Source organism: Oratosquilla oratoria, chromosome 16 (assembly GCF_046742065.1).
Source record: "Oratosquilla oratoria isolate Oo_2021 chromosome 16, ASM4674206v1, whole genome shotgun sequence".
In the NCBI taxonomy this organism is placed as follows: domain Eukaryota; kingdom Metazoa; phylum Arthropoda; class Malacostraca; order Stomatopoda; family Squillidae; genus Oratosquilla; species Oratosquilla oratoria.
Genome location: NC_134792.1, coordinates 499,170 through 521,087, shown reverse-complemented (window position 1 = coordinate 521,087; position 21,918 = coordinate 499,170). Strand labels below are relative to the sequence as shown.

General features: G+C 39.2%; 1 protein-coding gene across 1 annotated transcript in view; it reads left to right on the top strand.

The window, feature by feature from the left end:
* LOC143034102 (IQ and AAA domain-containing protein 1-like) overlaps window positions 1–21,918 on the top strand; it is a 110,246-nt gene that overhangs the window by 36,026 nt on the left and 52,302 nt on the right. The window contains exons 6-9 of the mRNA XM_076200045.1: window positions 2,473–2,610; window positions 5,639–5,838; window positions 17,646–17,811; window positions 20,933–20,935. Coding sequence (XP_076056160.1) covers window positions 2,473–2,610; window positions 5,639–5,838; window positions 17,646–17,811; window positions 20,933–20,935 — 507 coding nt within the window. The remainder of the gene's footprint in view (window positions 1–2,472; window positions 2,611–5,638; window positions 5,839–17,645; window positions 17,812–20,932; window positions 20,936–21,918) is intronic.

The window sequence follows — 21,918 nt, the reverse complement described above, 5'->3', positions numbered from 1 at the left end:
TACTGAATTTAACAACAAAATCTTGGAAGAATTATGTAGATTATTTAAGATAAACAAAATTAATATTAAATTCAATCATCCTCAGAGCAAAGGAGTTGTAGAAATATTAAATAAGAAAATGATCACTTGTCTTAGAGGTTTGATAAGCCTACATAGTATAACTTGGATTCCTTATGTTAAATGTGCACTCAATAACTAAACCAATACAATTACAGATGAAACTCCACACTATATTATCTATGTGGAAGACAAAATTTTCTCATATGAAATCTTAATTACAGAATCGAAGCCAGCGTATAATATAGGTGATTACATCTCAAATAGGATACATACATTTCAATCCATACACGAAAGAGTTAGATAATACATGGAAGAATATTCACAAGAGATGAAGAAACAATAGAAAATAGCTCACAAAATAGAATTACAACTAGGCGATTTGGTCATGGCCAAGATGCATACAATCAGTAGTAAATTTCACCCAAATACTCCGGTATGTATAGAATAATTGATTTTGCGGGTGGAAATAAATACAAGATCTTACACATAGAAATTAGGGAAGTGTCAGTTAGACATGTAGATGATTTAACAAGAACTATGATAGAATTTACTAATGATGATAATTGTGACAACGATGACTGACACAACAACTCTTTTTGATGTGAAAAAACCAGGATATCTATTCTATACATTCTATTAGGAATCTTTGAGTTCTGAAGAATATCAGGAATATACTGACCATATCATATATAAACTTAATGTTAATACTATCAATTTTTACAGACGAAGACTGGAATTATAATATTAATATGTATGGTGCATGCCTGGGATTGGAATCCTGTGCGACCTGGAGCCTTGCTCAGTCATGAAAGCAACGTATAAGTATAATTTTAGATTTCAAAAACATCTCCATTAGGAATTGTAAGATTACAAACAATAATCTATACCTGTGTCGTGCTTTTATTTTCGTGTTCCGTGAAGCATTATAAAATTCTTGTGAAGCTTTACTAGTTAAAAATATGTAATGCAGAACGGTCACTACAAAGATATATTTATAAACCAGGTTACTCATAGTAACATAGGATGTTCACATTTCCTATTTTTTCTAAGCAAAGCCAGAATATCCATTATCTGTCTTGAAATAGATTCTAAATTGAAATCAATTGAAGGTTCAGTCTCGGCTTCTGACAAGTGTGAAATACATGCAGGGACAGTCTCCACTATTACTAACGCCCTGAATACAGTGCATATAACCGATAAAATATACCTCACATATATCAACATTGCCTTCCCAGAAAAATCATTTTTTTTTTAAAACAAGAAAGCTACATCCATTGAGGTCAAACATAAACAAATATTATAGTAACTATGGTATATTTCTTTTTATGATTATTCTTTTCTCCTCCTTAGTTATTGCTGGCTTAACATCATTGATTGTAAAAAAAAAAAAAAAAAAAAAAAAATTAAAGAGAATACAACCATTGCCAGTATGAGAATTGTAATATGCCGGAGCCATGTGAGGCTGGTAGAAAAAGGTTGGTCGGGACGGCCAACTGGTAGCTGCCGAGCCCTGTAAGAGGTTGGTAGAAAAGAGGGTAGAAAGAGGGGGTAGAAAACGGGTTTTGCATTTTATAGGTAGGTTGTTTGTAAATAACAGTCCGAGCGAGCGGCCTGAGGCCGCTTTTCCGATTTGTGTAGGTAACAAGATATTGTTTGTAAATAACAACCCGAGCGAGCTACCTGAGTCCGCTTTGTGTAGATGATAAAGTAGCTAAGCTTGGAAGCTCGAATATGTGTTTACTTATTTCTGAAATGAGATTCCTTTGTAACCTAAATGAGAATTATTCAGAGACTCAAAATTATTCTAAGCAATATTGCCGTAAAGGCTTGAAACAAATAATCTGATTAATGAAAGGATGCAGGAGGAGAAAATTCTTATTTGGTCGCGAATGTAAGATCACGCCGTTTGGGGAGGATCTTGAATATAAAGTTAAAGATCATTGGACTAAGGAAATCACAACGTCACTGCAAAGTTCACGTAGGATCTTGTGTACGTGCTCTAGGGGGATTTCTTGGTGGAAATTCGGAGAATGCGCTGTATTCTATATCTGAACAGAAGAAATATATTAAAGAATTGGAGAGTTGGATTCTCCTAGACAGAAGGTAACAATTGGGCAAAGTGAGTCGCTGTATCCATAAGTGAGGACAGTGGCGACGACATTGTTTGCTACTAAAGGGGCTAGGGTTTTCTAATCTGTGAAACTCAGACTAACAATTATCATTATTGTATGGACAGCCTTGTGAGGTATGATAGACCAGTTTATATGTCTAATTTATGAAATAGAAATATTATGTAATTAGAAAATTTCTTTAACTCTAGTGGAATATTCCTCCAATGCAGTTACATGAAAAATCTTTGTGCAAGAGTATTCATGTAACCTTTCCATTGTCCACTTGCCTTCTATATTGTAGGAACGAGAGAGAGGGCGTGGGAAACAGATGATGCCCCTTGAGGAAGCTGTGATCTGCATACAGGCTCATACAAGGGGGATGTTAGCTAGGAAATGTGTTCTGGAAATGCGCCGGCAGGAGGAAATATTTCTTGGACTGGTGAGTACTTAAAAGTTACAAACAGTAGTAAATGTAGGAAAGAGGCCAAACGCAGAGTATGGGAGTCCAGTATATATTTGACTAGAAATGCCAATTTTTATATCATAGTTTGCTTTACCCTTTATGCTGATAATTATTTTTCTATTTCAGTTTGCTTATTCCAGGAGAATACATAATGTTTATTATGGAGAGAATTCATATTATAACTCTTAATAGTCAATCAGTCAATCTGTGACCCAATTCTCTCTTACAGGAAACCCTTGACTATCATGAAATTGTACACGGCCACAAATATAGTTCATAAGTCAACCTATAGATTATGTATTTACCTGATATCAGTATACAGAAAATGAGCTATGATCATGATGTTCTGTCTCTTCAATCAATCTATTGCTCTGTGTCTCTGTGGGTCTCTTAATACCCAAGGTAACTAGCCATAACTGTCAGTTGAGCCAATTAATCACTCAGAGAAGATATTTTGTATCATTTGGATAGGGTGAGAGTAGATCACTGTAGAATAAGGTATTCTTTGCCTTCTGTGTGGTGGTTGTATTTAGGACAGTTGGAGTCTCTTGCCAGGCCAATTCTACGTTGGTGCTGTTTTAAAGCAGGATGGCGACCTAAATGCAGTTAGGCCAATGTGGTTCTTAATTCTTTTGTGGGTGATTTCATAGCCGCATTCATGTCTGGGTGAACCTGGTGAGGTGTAGAATTTGGAAGACTCTTGTAGAGTATTTGTTTTGTGCTCTGGATATGTATTTGTTTTTGTATGGATATATGAGATCCTGGGGGCAGATTGTTGTAGATTTTTAGTAGTATGTTCCTGGAGTTGTTATTCTATTATTTTCAGTGGGCTGTGCCTGTGTGATGTAGTGTGAGGGGTAGGGGGAGTTGCGGGTTCTTGCATCGAACTGTGTGTCTGTCATAATTTTGAGTTGCTGTCTATGAGAAGGATTTTGGTTACTGAATGTGAAGGTTTGATTGGGTTGTCTTGAGGCAGCCAGTTATTATTTGTAAGGCTTTATATGTTTTTCTTTATGAATTTTTTGTTTGTTTTCATAATTGTTTGGTATCATGTTGTAGATTCATAGATAAGTGTAATTTTTATGTTTGGAAAGTGATTATCATTTCTTTCTGCTGTTCAAATCCTTTAACTGCCACCATTCTTAGTATGTTCAATTTCTTGTTTCTCTTTCCTGTGAGGTCTTTGATGTGTGGGCTAAAGGTCATGTGTGTATCAAAAGAGATGCCAGATAATTTATTTTATTCTATTTTTTTTTTCCAGTGGGAGAAGTTAACCTTTTAGCCTGGCTGTTGAGTGCATCATAATATTTTGTTGTCAGAAACAACACCGATGAATTCTGAGAGATAGAAAACATCCTGCTTTATTTCATCCATAATTCTAACTTATTTGTGTAATGTTTTGTGTTTTGGATGCTATTTTGTAGTTGTAGTGCTGTGTTATCACAGTTAGGTTGTCCACATAGGTGAGAGGTTGACTTTTAGGCCTACTCATGGTTGGGAGTTGAGAAGTCACTTGTGAATAGGTTGAATAGCATTGGTGATTGTATTAAGGAGGATATAAAAAACCAGGATATGCTGAGAGAATTGTTGGAGGCAGTGAAGGGTAGGGGTAAAAACAAACAAAAGAAGAATGGTTACATTTCAAGGAGGAAGTGGTAAAAGGTGCAAAGATGGTATGTAGGATGAGAAGGATGGGAGTCAGTAGAAGGAGAGGTAGCAAATAGTGGGATGAAGAGGAGAAGGCGATGATGGAAGGGAAATAGCAAGTTTATGAATATTTTATTACTAAGTATATGAAAAATACAAAAAGAAGCGAGAAGAAACAAAATGCAAGGTGAAAGAAGGCAGACGAGAGCGATGGTCAGTGGGGTAGGAGGTTAACAGGTAATTAAGAAATAATATAAACATATTTTGGAAGGAAGTGAAAAAGTAAGGAGGACGAGTTAGGTAGAGAATAAAAGATAAAGAGTGCAGACAGACAGATGTTCATGGAAACAAAGGTGTTAAAGGGAAGATAGAATATGTCAGAGAATTGTTAAATGTGGAGGAGGAAAGTGATGGACTAATTGTGATGGGATAACAGACTGGGAAGGTTACAGTCCTGTTTCCTACTCTCCAATTTATCATACTTTGAGGCTAGGTATGATAAACTAGAGAGTAGGAGGCAGGACCCAATGAGTGTTGCTCCTTTCCTGTATATTGCAATTAGGTAGATACAATTAGGTAAGCTGAAACGACCATTTAAAATGATAAAAGCCGGTTAGACATCTGAGTTGGATGGGTTTCATGTGGAGTATCTGAGAAAGGAAAAAATTGTTATAATGGAGTTGCTAGTGAGGTTGTTTAATATACACCTAAGGGAGGGGAATGTGTCAAAAGACTGGAGGAGTTTCATATTGGCAATGGCAATGGAAAGATTATATTCGAGTGGATGAAAAGCTTCAATGTGCTTTAATAAATGATTATCTAATGTGTGAAGGACTTAACACATGGAGCCGACATAAACATAACAGCGTGATAGTTTATGCTATTGGTGACGTCCGTCTGCCTCGGGAGGCAGGGGAACTTCGCCCCGTGATCGATCATGTAGAGTTGTAGCACTTGCTGTGGGTGTACAGTCTGATTGGCAGACTCTATTACATTTGATGCAGTTGAAGACCTCATCAGGTTTAGAGGGTATGGATTCTTTCCTCTGCTGTCTGCATTCTCTTCCCTCTTCTCAATGCTATTCTCTCTTCTCCTTGCTTCTCTGGACACATGCCTTCACTGTACTTCTCCAGCTGTTGCGATCTTCAGTCATTGACTCCCATTTTGCAGGATTGATGTCTTCTGCCCTCATGTCTCGTTTTTAGGTGTCTTTGTACACTAAGACAAGCCTCCCTGTAGGTGTAAAACCAGTGATGAGTTCACCTTACACTTTTATATTGGTAAATATGATAAGGTAAGGACACACTATACAACAGGTAAATTAAACTTTATCTGAGCGATATTTTTTGTCCAACAGCGTCCGGAACCCAACCTCAACTGGAGCTGTGCAATTCAGTTGGAGAAGGTGAAGGAGGGGCGGTACAGGATGCAACAGGAAAGGAAAGAAGAGTATGAACAGATGCAGCAGAGGGTTAAGAGCAAAATCCTGCAGGAGGAGGCAATGGGACTGATGACAAGCATGGAAGATACCATCAGGGAGTGGGTCTTTGCTCAAAAGTAAGGCCATAAATGCATTGCATGGTTACGTGAATATATCTTACACACACACACACACACACACACACACACACACACACACACACACACACACACACACACACACACACGGATATTTCAATTGCAGTGAGGTCAACTGGGCGGAATGGGAAGCAAGCGGCAAAGCAGATATATTGAGAAATAACCTGTTAAGTATAGTAATGAAGAACAAAGTGACCCAGTGGGTAAAGGAAGTGACGCAAGTAAAATATGACATTTCCACAAGATTAAATCTGTTACTAACCAAAGAGCCAGACATCATCAGTTCATTGAACTACCCTTGCCCCATAGCAAAAAGTGACCATATACAATTTTAATTTTAGCTAGAGAATAATAAAATAGAGCCAAGGAATAAATCACACGGGCAAGAGAGACTCGATTTCAGGAAAGTGGATTACTTAGGGTTGAAATAATCTTTAAATAAACTGAGAACAATTCATAAATACTACGGGAATAAGGGGGGAATGGGAAATCTTTCTTGACATTTACAACTGGGAAACGAACAAATATGTGTCAAAAACTAGTGGAAGGAAAATGCAGAAACAGGTCTGGTTTAACAAAAAGTGTGAGATTACAGTAAAGGCCACGGACGCGGCTTGGGGAAAATGAATCAAGAGAAGAAGCAATAAAACAAGTTAGAAATGACTATACAAGAATTCGCAGGGAGGAAGAAAAAAATTGAAATAGGTGTAGTTTATAATGAACTGTGAGGTTTTTGAAGAGTCCTCAGCCCAGACAGAAATAAGGAACGAAAGTCCCAATAGGTCTTATTTATCTTATTTACTTATTCATTTTTAGGAAAGCGAGAACTTAGAACCAAAATGTATATATTTTTTGAAAATGAAATATAGTTATCCAAGTACCTGAAGTGATAGGGTATCAGAATATATATGGTTATGGGGGTCTATATGCAAAATCCTAGGAGGAGTTCCTGAACAAACAAACAAACAAACAGACAGACAGACAAATGAAAGATAGTTTTCCAAGTACCTTGGGTTATAAGGTTTCAGAATATATATGGTTATAGGGGTCTATCTGCAAAAACCTAGGAGTAGTTCGTGAATAATCACTCACCTAACCATAACCCACCTAACTTTAACCCTTAACCCTAACCAATTTTTTTTTTAATGAAATATAGTTATCCAAGTACCTGGAGGGATAGGGTATCAGAATATATATGGTTATGGGGGTCTATCTGCAAAACCCTAGGAGGAGTTCGTGATCAAACAAACAAACAGACAGAGGCTACTACTTTATTATAGTATATATATATATATATATATATATATATATATATATATATATATATGTACATATATATACATATATGTATATATATATATAAAGGAAAAATACATGAGGATAGTAGTAAGGGGTAAGATGTCAAGATAAAGAGCAGTAACAAGTGGAGTTCCACAAGTTTCAATGCTTACAACAATAATGTTTCTTGTCTATATCAATAATATGCTGAAAGGAACAACAAGCTCTGCCAACATATTTGCAGACGATGGAAAAATAATGAGAAAATTGAAAAATGAGGAGGCTGGTAGACTATTGCAAAAATATCTAGACACTATTTTTGTATAGAACCAAAAATGGGAAACGAAGTTTAATACCAAAAAATGCAAAGTACTGGAAATAGGCAATAGGGGCAAAAGACCGTCCTTAAACTTAGGAAGTGAACCCATTCCAAAAACAAAAAAGGAAAAAGACTTGGGAGTGTTGATAAAAGACAACCTGTCACTTGACAGACATATCAGCAGGATTGTGGGAGATATTTACGGAATACTGCAGAAGATTAAAATGGCTTTCCACTGTATGGATGAAGAGATGATGAAAAAATTCATCGAAGCCCTGCTCCATCCAAGACTGGAATATGTGTCAGTAGTACGGTTGGTGATGTATGGTTGGTGATGGTTAATGAGGGGTTACACCCTCGTAGGATTGGTAATAATTTATTTTAGAAAATTATCCTACTAAAATATTCCAGTCAATGTTTCTATAATTGAAATCTCCCATGATTACAATGTTTTTGTACTGGGACGCTCTGCGAGCTTCATGAATCAGGGGATCAGTCTACTTAATGCTGAGGTTAGGAGGTCTATATAGGACGCTATTAATAAGTTTCTTATTCTTGCCTATAATCTCCACCCAAATAGATTCCGTACTATCCTCTTCCCTAAAGGAATTGTTGATAATACAATTTATTGTATCTATAACGAAAAGTGCTACACCTCCCCTACTCCTGCCAACCCTATCCTTGTAAAAAAAAAAAAAAAAAAAAAAAAAAAAAAAAAAAAAAAAAAAAAAAAAAAAAAAAAAAAAAAAAAAAAAAAAAAAAAAAAAAAAAAAAAATTATTGTTTTATCTCTATTTCCAGAAGGAAATGTCAATCATCCATATTGATCCAAGATTCAGTAATAGCTACAATTTCAAATCTACCCATGATTTATCTCGCCCAAATAATTTTTATTTTTTATCCTTCTGCTGTTTGTATAGTAAACTTTTAGTTTATCCTCCCTCCACCTGATTAGGTGATTTTTTTTTCACAGTCCCTCTCTGAGCTGTTTTTATTGCCTAAACTATATTACGATACTTCCCTCCTGACTCCCACGTAATCTACCAGAAAAAACCTGCAGGATGCCTACTTCTCGCTCAAGGGATTCAGCAAGAAGCCGAAATCTTTTGGGAGACAAGTGTACCCCGTCCTTTGAATATAGATGATTCTTACCGTAAAAGCGATCCCAGTTGTCGACAAATGCCCATCCATTGGCCTTACAATGTTTTGCCAGCCTGCAATTCATTGCAACAGCCCTGGAATGCCACATGCCTCCAACTCAACGCCTCGGAAGGATTCCACATACAACAGGAACCTCTCCCTTATTCCTAATTTTATCTAGCGCATCCCGGAACCGCGCAAACAATTCCTCACTCCCTAACTTACCTATGTCATTCCCCCCAGCACTCAAGCAAACTATGGGTTTCACACCTTCCCCGACTATACACTCTTCTATCCTGTCTCTAACATCACCTATCCCCGCCCCGGGGAAACACACCTGGGTCCCATGCTTCCTATCTTTGTCACAGAAGGCCCTACCTAAATACCTCACCTGGCAATCCCCTACAACCAAAATCTTACCGGTGGGGAGGGATCTAGCGACTGCCCTACCTTTTTTTCTCCTGCACCTTCTTCGTTTCTTCTTGTAAACCCGCGAGACCTTGAAATGAGTTTCTGCATTCAAGCGGGGCTGGTAAGGGCTTTTTCCATCTCTCCGTGTTTTGTTTGTCACCTTTTTCCGCCCAGGTTCCAAACATGGTTTGTCGTCCGTGTTTTGGGCCTTCGAGCTAATAACTCGATTTTCCTCTTAAAAGCCCTCAGCAGTTTTCTCTAAGGCTACAATTCTACTACGTAGAGATTGTACCTCTTCGGCTCTGATCACTGAAACACAACCACTCGTCATCTCACTGTTTGAAGCAGCTACCTTAGTTTGACCTGACCTGAGTGACGCCTACAGGTGGACCTACAGGCAATCCTCGCTATTAATGTGGAGGAGCGCTAAACCTAGTACAAAGCCGAGTGTTGTTTACAGATTATTAGTAACACTAAAGATATTTCCGAACCAAAATTGACAGAAAGAATTATATACAGCTTAACAGCCGCTAAAGTGCGAGTGTTGCAAAAGGATTACTTCCAAATTATCACCTTCAAGTAAATATTTAGAGACATCAAGTGTGACACTCAATAAAGTAGTGCTGAAAACTGTTGGCATTTGGGGCATCTGTAGAGTCACCAATGTTGGCTCCTCTGCTGGTCGTCAATGTTAGTTCAGCTCCTAGGTTGCCTGCGTTACTTCTGTGTGAAGTAAGCGAAGTGGCCAGATTGAAACGAGTGGTGGGGAGAGAAGGCATGGGAGTTTTTTCAAAAAGGGGAGCCAATAAGGACTCGTGTGGATCCCGTAGAGCTACGAAAAGACGGAAATGTCAAAGAGAGAAAGAGCTGGGAAATGCCAAGAAGCAGGTAGCAGTGTTAACCCATTCAACTCCGATGACAAGATGTCTTGTCATTTGGTCAAATAAAACAAAAAATCATAATAAAACAACAAAATGTTTGATGATCAAACAGCACCAGAAAAATATGACGTCATATTTTTCTGGTGCTGTTTGATCATCAAACATTTTGTTGTTTTATTATGATTTTTTGTTTTATTTGACCAATTGACAAGACATCTTGTCATCGGAGTTGAATGGGTTAACTGCCAAGATGGAAACCATCCATTTTTACGTTGGATGATAAGAACTAGTCAACTCTAGAGAGTAGTCCTAGCAAGTATGACTGTCCTTGTATAAATACGGACTGTCTGCTGCTAACGTTTGAATGTGATTTCATCTCATATTTGTGCGAGATTATTATTTTTTGTCTGCGACACCTATCGGGAGATAGGTCTGTCTGCGACTTGATAACTAATATATATATATTTTTATCTTAAGGCTATCGACCCATAAAGGGGCCATTAAACCTGGTGCGAACCTGCGATCCGGTTTAATTTACCATTACAATTTCCACAACAGTCCTGTTGTGCGCAAATAAAACACTACTTTGTCAATAAGGAAACAGTCATTGGCCAAAAGATTTGTCACGTTTAACTGAATGTTGTTGAGTCTGCAGTGATGTATAAGCGCCTGGCGCTGTGTGTTATATTTCGTGCAGTGTATGAGTATGTCTTATAGATAGTGTAGTGTTGCAGGTATTGCATTGGGGAGGAAATACGCCAGTGATATAAGGATCTAGATGGATGATGTGGGTGGAATTCATCCTCAGACTTGCTATGATGATTTCCTCCCATCTATTGCTTCTGTATGATGTTGACTAATGTTATGTGCTCCTTTTTTTATGTGTGATGTGGAGATTGTCCCTCTGGTGTTGCCAGTGGGCGTTGTTACGAATTGGGGGAGGAGAAAATATCTAAATTTAATTTATTCTATTTATTTTCCAGGTTCGTAAAAGTGATTTTCGTTTTAAAACATTTATTTATATAACAAAACCCTTTTATAACAGAAAACTTAATCACATTTTAAGTATTTGATTTTAATATAACTTAAAAATCAGAAGACAAGGAAATCATGTGAGATTAAATTAACCCTAAAAAGACCGTTGTGTAAAAACTCGGTGCTCGGTGGGAGAAAACAAAGATCACACACGGAAAACTTAAAAGTGGTAAAAACCTGAGACACACCAACATTAAAAAAGAAACCCAAAAGGTGACCTACAAACCTAATAAAAAAAAAGCAACAATACACGGACGTAATGGGAAAAACAAAAGGTGGAGGAAAAATATTAAAAGGGTCACCCACGAGAATAGAATAGAATTAACAAAAGCCCGAATACACACCAATTCCAAAAATCTCAAAAGGGGATCCTACAATCCTAACAAAAACCTCGTACCAGACATAGGATGTATTTCCTATAAAAAACCCACTTACGTGTTTTTAAAACCCTAGGCTGATACTACATACCTTGTGGGCAAAAATTCTTCGCAAGGAGACGGAACGGCCGGGTCTCGACTCGTCGAGATGAGGAAGAAACAAACAAGAGGGGTTTGACTCTCTCTTTTAAATGGCTCGCCAATTGACCTGATGGGTCACTGGAGCCAAAAAGGCCGAAGGGTACTTACAAAAGGAAATTTTCCCTATACCACTTCTGAATGACAGCCTAGTAGTCTAACCACTTACACAACCTTAAATTACACACACAAGAATATTATGCACGTAACAATAAAAACCTTAATACTAACACAAGGAAAGTAAAAAGGACAATAAAATAATTAACCAGCAACTCGACATGCGCGAAGCACATGTCCAGCTAGTCTGCCGGCGATTGGAAATGTTACCATACGAATACAATTTGAATACAATTAAAATATTTTAATACACAGATTCGAGTACGTCGTAGCGTACTGACAAATGGTAATAGAGCACAAAAACCAGTTGTAGGAAATTTAGTTACATTACATAAAATAAAAATTGTAAAATGCAAAGAAAAGAAACATAAAAAATACAACTTGGCAAATCTGCGCCCCAATGCTAACGTTCACGGTTTACTTGACCTGAGGGCAAGGGCATTAACCAAAGATCGCCGCTGATCTGACCATGTTGAGAGTGTGTCAAACTTGGTCCGCAGCTGGCCGATAAGGGTGTGTGTGTGTGAAAACTGCGTGCTTGCCGACAACTTACAACCACCACGAGAAAGAAAACACGTGAACATTGGAAACGTGACAGTATGTAATTGTTTTCTTAAGATTGAATTGAAAGTGCCGAACCATAAGTCTGACACCCATAGTCTAATTTAGATCTAATTAGGGACTCATAAATCATTAGTAAAGATTTCCTATCTGCTCCCCAATTTGTGCCCGTTAGTTTGCGGAGCAAATTAAGTCTCTTGCTGCATGCATCAACTAGGTACTTTACATGGGCCTTCCAATTTAGCCTGGAGTCCAGTATCAGGCCAAGGAAAAAGGTTGAATTTTGTACTGGAATGGGATTTCTATGTAATTGCAGATCGATTTCTGCCTAGGCTCTACGTGAAAATACAACCACTGTTGACTTTACTTCCGAAAACTTAAATCCCCATTCCTCAGACCATTCCTGGAGCGAGTTCAGGGCAAGTTATACCCGAGAGCCGGAAAAACCAGCGTTTGATGAGGAATGCCAGATTCCGACGTCGCCAGCGTATAATGAGTATTTAAGGTCCCGAGGTGGAGTAGGTAGAATATCGTTAATAAGTAACATAAGTAATGTGGGGCTCAACACACTTCCCTGTGGTACGCAATTTTCTTGTATGCATACCGATGAAAAGCAATCTTGAATTTTGACAGAGAATGTTCGCTCTAGTAAAAAGTTTTGAATAGAAATAGGAAGATTACCTCTAAGGCCAAGTGCATAGAGTTTTTTTGAAGATACCACGTCGCCATGCCATGCCATAGGCTCTTTCTAAACCTAAGAAACAAGCTACAAGGAAATCTTTCTTCTCGAAACTTGAAAGGATATCATGTTCTAAGTTGACCAAATGGTCGAGACTACTTCGATTTTTCCTGAAACCACATTGGGCAGGAACTATAAAATTTTGAGATTCAAGAATGAATTTTAATCTGTTATTGACCATACGTTCTAATACTTTGCATAAGCGTTTGGTAAGCGCTCTAGGGCGATAAGAGGAAGGACTCTTTGGATCCTTTCCCTTTTTGAGAATAGGTATGACTTGGGCATATCTCCATGTTTCTGGGAAGTCATGTTTAATCCAGATTTCATTGTGCAGTTCCAGTAATTTGTTGAGCGAGATTGAATTTAGATGTTGCAGCATCTCATACCTAATCTCATCAGGACCAGCAGAGGTCCCTCTACACGAGCTTAAAGCCTGTTTGAGCTCGTGTAGTTGGACGGGAGTATTGTATTCGTGTTGTGTATGTGCACGGAAGACCAGTGGCTCTGCTTCCAGTCTTTGTTTATGCTGTAGGAATGTTGGCGAATAGTTATCTGTATTGCTTGCATAAATGTATCTGCTATTATGTTTGTGATGTCGGTGGGCGTATCTATAGATGTGGCTCCTATCGTCAAAGTCTTTATGGTAGGTGCATGTTTGCCGTCAATTCTTCGGACGGCTGACCAAATCTGCGTTAGAGGGGTGTGCATGTTAATTGTCGAAATAAAATCACGCCAAGACTTTTGCTTGGACTGTTTAATTATTTTACGGGCCTCTATTTGCGCCTTTTTAAAAGTAATCAAGTTGGGTAAAATTGGGTTCTTTTTAAAAGTTTGATAAGCCCTATTCCGCTTGCAAAGTGCTTTTTTGCAGTCTGATGTCCACCAAGGAACTCTATGCTTGTGAACTGCCGAGGTCTTTGGTATGTGCCTATGCACTGAATTCAAAATGGATAATGTTAAATTGACTACTTTGTCATCCATATTGTCCCCTGTGTTGTTGATGTTGGTAGTACGTAGATACATTTCCCAGTTGGCTTTCGTCATGATGAATTTGGGACAGGGAGAGGGTGGGTTGTCTCCATAGGCTGGAGCAGCCGTAACGTGGTCACCCCCTATTTTTAGGATGACTGGGAAATGATCGCTGAGCATGGTGTCGTCATGTGTAGTCCATTTTATGTCGTCAGACAGCGCAGGAGATGATATGGATAAATCGATGCATGAAAAAGTGCCCCTAGTATTGCCTACACGAGTGGGATCGCCAGTGTTTAGGAGGATCAGGTTGTTGATGTTTAGAACTGCCTCCAATTGCTCCCCTCAGGCACATGTTCTATCACTCCCCCACATGTGATGGTGGGAGTTAAAATCTCCGACTATGAGTTTATGGTGGGGCAGCTGTCTTGTAAGGTTATTTACCTCCTGTAGCGGAAATGGTTGGTCGGGAGGTAAATATATGGAGCAGATGGACGCAAGTTTATTCTGTATTTTCGTTTTGACAGCGACTGCCTCCAAGGTTGTGGATAGTGGCAGCTCCGCTTGGGGAAGGCAGTCGCTGACAGCAACTGCGACCCCCCTCCAGGCGCGAACCTGTCCTTCCTATAGATGGTAAAGTTTTTCAGCTCTAATTGAACACTGGGATTTAGGAATGTTTCCTGTAGACATATAACTGAGGGGTTGATTATAGAGTTGAAAATAGATAGGTCATTTACTTTACTTCTAATACCTCGGCAATTCCACTGGATATATTTAATTTTATCTTATTCATTTATTTATACTTTTCTTCATTTCTTGTTTGCTTCGATTTCTTCCTTTCTTGGCCTTAGTGGGAGAGGTGTGTTTTGCCCCCGATGTTCGGTCTGGGCTGGATATCGGACTTAATAGTCGTTTGCAGGAGCCGGCGATCTCCATGGGAACATCCTCTTCCACATGTGTAGGCACACGTAGTGGAAGCTCTGAGATAGTCGGGGAAGGTGCGAGTGCGTGGTTTGTTTGGTAGGTGGGTAGAGAACTTTGTCCTTATCGGAGTGCTTGCTTACAGTCTGTGTTTCAATGGTTCTGAACGTTTTCTTAACTGCAGAAGCATAGGAAGTTGCTCCGGAGGGACTAGTTGGGGTAACTTGTCTTTCCATCACACGCTTCCGTGCTTCGTAGAAAGAGATGCCATAAGTTGCTTTCTCGGTACAAATTCCTTTTTCTATTTTGAAGGTGGGACAATCTCGGGAGGTGGACACATGCTTGTTGGTAGAGGGGCAGTTGACACATTGAAATACATTTGCAGAGCAGGCATCTGTAGGATGTTCGCCTGCACACTTACCGCACACAATCGTTTGGCTATGACAAAACTTAGCAAGGTGACCCTATTTAAAACATTTATTACAGCGTAAAGGGTTGGGGACATAGTCGTACTGAGACGTGGATATATCCAACTTTGACATGGTCAGGGAGGGTTGTGGAGTTGAAAGTGAGGATAATAAGGGGCGTGTTCACTCGCATGTTCTTTTCCCGGTCTAGTCCCGTTATGAATTTGACATCTAGAATTCCTTCGTTTTTCATTTCTTTGACGATGTCAGACAGACTCGTCCATGGTCATCAAATCTCTGCAGTGGATTACTCCTCTGTAGGAGTTGAGTGACCTATGGAGGGAGGCAGCAATATCGAAGGTATGAAACTTCATGGCCTTAAGTAAGTCGCGTGTAGCTTTTCCAGAGTTGGTGGTAACTTGTAGATCTCCGCTTCTAAGTTTCCTAACCTGGTTGATATCATCAGTATAAAAAGACATAGATTTCTTCAGAATAAAGGGATTGTGTTCGTCTAATTGGGTTGGGTCAGAGTGGAGAAAAACATGCCTAGCTTTATCCGCGTCGATATTAGGGTCGTCAGGGGAAGTGTTTTTCGTTTGCAGAGTAGAAGACTCCATTCTGCACGTCTGGGTGGGGGACAAGCAATCTGGTACACAAGATATGTGCTCAGAAGAGCCAAAAGGGACAAAACTATTGGGGTCACACAGTTCCTTGGCGACTGGCGACAGCCGCGTGGAATGACACGCTATATGTCCAGTGGGGACGGGGTCTACACTACTCAAAACAACGACAGATTTATACTAGATTTCGCCGGGCCGGACGACCGAGGAATCTCACGAGCCAGCAAGGATTCGTGCGGATCCCGGAGAGCTACGAAAAGACGGAACGGTCAAGGAGAGGAAGAGTTAGGAAATGCCCAGAAGCGGGTAGCAGTGTTACCTGCCAAGATGAAAGCCATCAAACTTCACGTTGGAAGATGAGATTTATTAAACTCTGTAGAATAGCCTTTGCATGCATGTATCATTATTTAAGTATTGCTTTCTGCTAAATATTGTTGACGCCTGTTATGATCGGGGGTTGAAAATGCCGATACTACGTACAACAATGGTGACGAAATTCTTAATTCTTTGCTTTTAGTATACAATAATTTATAATCTTTGTACAATACATATATATTCTTGTTATGGGATATATAGAAATATTTTTTGTTTTATTTAGAAAAGAATTGGAATTTGTTGGATTGAAAATATACCTATATGAATATACAAGATGAATTAACACTATTGCCGTGTTAAAGGGTGACCATAGTCTTGACCTGGTACTTGGCGATCACGCCTGCACGATGAGTACCTCGGCACGTTTCCAGTCTCACCCACCTGCCACACAGGGAAGGAAAATAGTGGTTATCGTCTCTGAGGTCGGTCATGATAGGAAACAGAAACGAAAAAGAAATATATATATGTATATATATATATATATATATATATATATATATATATATATATATATATTCGTGAAGTAAGGAAGCAGGTTTTCTTTGATGCATGTTGAATTAAATACGACAGCATTCTGACAGTTGAGAACTGTGAGATCCGAGTCCTTATATACTACCGTAACCCTAGAACCTGCTCAATGATGAAAAACAACTGTAATAGTCGAGCTGATTTTACATCTAAAACCAACGTGGTGTACTTATTTAAATGTCCAGCCGAGGATTGTACGCCTCGCAATGTCACATACGTCGGGCACACCAGATGTACTCTTAGCCGAAGACTAACTTTTCACCAACAGGACGGAGCAATCAAGGACCATTATTTAAAATATCATAATCGGAATATTGACAGAGACACCTTAATTGAATGTACCAAAATTATTGCGTACAACGAGGACCCCAGAAGGTTGAAACCCCTGGAGGCATTCCACATCAGGGATTCTGCCCCCACTAAAACATACAGTCGGACATAACATCCAGTATGAAGTTGTATAGTAACGCTAACCTGAGACATCGCTATATCGAGGTCCCCTCTCCCCCTCCCCTCCCACCCCCCACTCCCCCACCACTCAGACGATCAGCTAGACTCCGTAGTGGGAACTCGGACAGCAGTTTATGTATTTAAACCTTTCTCTCTATCATTTGTACTTTCCTTGTAGACGTAAGTAATAACACTCTTGTTAAATATCTTTTGTTACACCTGTATATTTGTATTATCATTTTTGTAATTTATATGTACCAACATTTGTATTAAATATTGCAGAAATTTTGTCAATCGTGATGATGTCTCTTTGAAGACGAAAGCTCGATAATATTAAATGGAGAACTATGGAGATCTTGTATTAGCTCACCCTACAACTGGAAAAAAGCACTACTACTAAAACACCCCACACCATGAAAAATTACCTTTAGAATTTCAAAACACATATGCGCATACAAATTTCGTTCCTTTCCTCCTACATCACCATATATTTACGTTTCTTTTTTGGTACTCTACTTCAGGAATTTGACAGGAAAATTTCCAGATTTGCCTGATGAAGATGACGGTGGCTCAGCGACAGTTCTGGGCATAGGCCAAGATGCTTTACCAGATGTTATGGCACTACCAAATGTGGCAGACGTCGCCAAAGCAGAGGAGAAAAAAGTAAGTATCCCATACTGTAGGTGTGTCAGTCTATAATTTTGTGTAAGGTAGATGAGGAAGCATGTAAACGAACTTTGGTGTATACATAATGGGAATCTCTTTTATTATACCACCATTCACCAAGGATTAATGACTTCTTTCAAAAATACCCTGCTTGAAAAGGTTTTTCAGTGCATTCAGGATGGGAGAAAGTGGGACTAACAAAGTTTACTCTACATTGATGGATACAGCGGGGGGTGGGGGTGATATTCAGGGTAACTGTTGAATCACCACCTAGTGAAGGCTTTAACTTTCGGAGGAAAAAATAGTAAAATTTCAACGTTGCTCACAATATAAAACAAAATAATCGAGATTATGAAAAGTATTTCTTTATATAACCAGGTGTTGTTTTTACCTCATAAATACACACTACCTAAAGAAATTTCAGTTCACTCAAGAAGGGAGAGAGGAAAAGCAAATGCACATTATCAGCTACTTGTACTCTGTTTATAGGCAGAGACACTATTTACAACGGAATAAGGAGAATAGTGCAAGATAGGCTTGGCTGTTGGATTAGTAGGACTTCATAAGAGTATTGCCTATCAAGTCACTTGGGAAATACTTCACTAAGGAATTGTTTCCGTGACTGGCTGCTCAAAATTTATTGCTCTTGGAAACATTTTTATACATATGTTCCAGATGGATGGATGCACAGGGGGGCAATGGTACCGTCCCCTTATGCAGAAAAAAGAGAAGACAGGGAAAAATTCCTTCGAGCTGCGTCAGAATATTATTCTATACATAACCACCACCTAACCCCTCATCCACAACCCACTCTCTTCCTTGCATCACAGTATCATCTATACAAAGCCATTCTCCACTCACCCCTACTCCCGCCTTCTCCCTTTCCTGCTAAATAGACATCCCACTCTTGCTCAATGCTTCTTTCACCCCATCCCATCCTCTGTCGCCCTCTCATGTTCATTTCCCCCACCTCTGCCTTCCACACCTTTTACTAATCTTTCTTCATTCCTTCTTTCCATGTGTCCAAACCATCTCTACTCTTTCATCAACTTTATCTCCCATTTCCTTCTAACCTCATTTCTCACTCTATCCAACCTTGTAACCCCTACTATACTTCTTAGGCATGTCATCATAAACATATTTAAATTTTTCCTCTCTTAAATTCTATGTCTCGTCTCATATAGTGCCGTTGGCACAGCCACCCCTTCATATAATCTCCTCTTAGCACTCATCCCTAAATGCCTATTTCTCATCACACATTTTAATCCCCAAAGGAACTTACTTGCTCCTCTCAATCTACAATTCTCCTCTACCATCACTTCGTTTCGTGCCACATGCGACTCCAAGTACCTAAAGCTACCCTACTTCCTCTGGCCTCTCTCCTCTAAGGGAGCGTCGCCAGCGATCGTTCGAAATAATCTGGTACATGAGCGAATTTTAGGTAAATATTTCAAAAGAATCTCTATGTGGCAACACTCATACAAAGTTATACAGCTGTATTTCGTTTCTATTTTTATACAGAATAAAATAGATAAAATGTTGGCAACCTCTAGCAGACCCATTGCGTCAACATTTCTATAGCTATTTCGTTTTTTTCCCTACGGAATTGTGTTTATGGAGATATTTGGCAACTCCTCCCACCAGCATACCCCACAAAGACAGTGGACAGGGCATCAGTACTCTTCAAAAGGTCAAAGAAAGGTGACGTCGCTCCTGGCGCTCTCACCGTACGCCACAATTTTGATTCCTCGCCCTGTATTGTTGCTGTGATCATGGGAAAATTAACAAGAAACAAGAGAGTGAAATGCCCGTGAGTGCCTGAAAAAGAAACAGGAAGGATAAAGAGAGAGGAGGAAAACATCACGGCTGCACCCAGCACTCCGCAAGCATCCACTAGCCACGCTCACCTTACACCTCTACATTCACCTCACACCTCATCAGCAAAGAGGAAATTGGAGATTTGCTATACATCGCAACCATCAAACAAATGGTCGCGAAAATTTAAATCCCCCATCCTGTAAAGTTTATGTTTTTGTTCTTTCTGTTGTAATATCTTCGGTTGTTCTTTATGGATTTTTGTCATGTTTGTTTTATTTGAAAGAAAACATCGTGCTCTTTTATTTTCTACAGTAAAATATATATATATTTTATGAAACCTAAATTTTGCTGCATTTTTTAATTATTCAGAGAAACAAATTAATAAAAAATCTGAGGTATTAGTTTGAAAAAATTTATTCAATAACTTTTGTTCCCCACACTCTAAGCTTTCATTTCATACCAAGCTGAATGATGTGGAAGGATTTTCCATTAAGTAATTAGAGCTTCACTACATCTTTACTGAGCTTTATATATACATGGGAGGAACACAATACCCAGAGGAATTATACACTAATGTAAGGGGTCATTATACCTAGGTTTAAATACATACGAGGGTCATTCCAAAAGTAATGCCTCCATGTGTCCAAACATGGAGGCATCAAACACGTCCATGACAGGGATTGCTTTCTTGGAGTGTCACACCATCTATATCTGCAACAGAGAGATGAAACTTTCAGGTCATGAGTGCATAAGTTCAGTCATCATATAAATGCAATTTGCAATCCCCTCGGGCGGAATAAAAAGATGGGAGGCAATACTTTTGGAACGACCCTCGTATTTGAAAATCTAATTTCACCTACTCTATAAAGCGATGCGACGCTCCCTTAACACTTACTTCCAATTCACTGCCATCCTCTTCCCTTGTACATCTCAGCACCTGACTTTTACCCACATTTACCTTTACATTTCTCTTATCACATACTTTCCCAAACTCCGACACTAACTCCATTAATCCCCCCTCTGACCCTGCCATAAACGCGGTGTCATCAGCAAACAACTGGCTCACCTCCCACTTTTCTCCTTTTACTTTAATCATCTCCAGTCCCCTACCTGTTACCCTTGCATTTACCTCCCACATCACCTCACCTGCATACACATTGAACAGCCATGGCGACCTGACACATTCCTGACGCAATCCCACCTTTACCTCAAACCACTCGCTCTCTCCACTTCAGGCTCTACTACTCTTGTAGCTCAACAAAATGCTCACTTGACTCAAATATATATGTAATTTTGCTTGATTTTATTCTATTTTGTTGAGCAGGGTGTTTTTATTGTATGCAACCTGATGTGTGGAGGTGGATACGGCGTAAAAAAAAAAAAAAAAATCACACTGGACGCATACATGACATTTTCCTATCCACACATTACTTTTATTTATTTATTAATTTCATTTATTTTATTCTATATATTTATTTATTGCTTATGGGACACGCTATTTCTGTGGGAGGTTTAGTTGGTGAGGTATTGAAGCTGGCAATCCAGGTTAGGTCCAAGGTAGCGAGGGTCTGAACAGTGGTCAGTGAGCGTGGATCAACCGTGGCCAACGCGTTGTTTGACATCAGGTGCAGTGTCTGGTCATAGATGCCAAACAGCATGTTGGCCACTACTTGGCCACAAAATGTGACCATAGTCTAGTCATGCTATCTTTAGCCTAACTAGCTTGCCGGCTTCAGCCACTTGCCATGGATGCATCGACTTCTGGAAAAAATAGAATATTATATAGCTCAATATAAAACTAGAAATGAATTCTAAACTTGTCTAGCCATCTGTCTATATACCAAAAGGCCTCTTCTCCACTATAAGGGAGGTAGCTAGCCAAGGCATGCACCCACACTTCACCCATCCGATATCTATCAAACACCCATTTGTTTTCTCTTTGATCTTATCAACTTTTGAGGGAAGAGCCTTCCCTGCTTCCTGCCTACCCTGAGTCAGAAGGAATGCAGCGAAACACAGCACTCCCACAGCAAGGCTCGACTGCCAAAGCTGGTTCACCTCCACTGGTTCACTGCGTTACTAGTTATGATGTTAGAGGAAAAGAATCGTGACCACACAGGTGTGGCTCCTTTCCTGTAAATTACAATTATGAAAATGCAATTGAATAAATTAGATAAACATAACCTAAATCTAGAATTTCATGCTAACTTTTATTGTCATCACTTTATTAATTTTCCTTTTAATTAAAAACATCTAAGCCTGAACTGTCATGACTTTTTATTTTGGCTTCATTCTTTGTGTGTGTGTGTG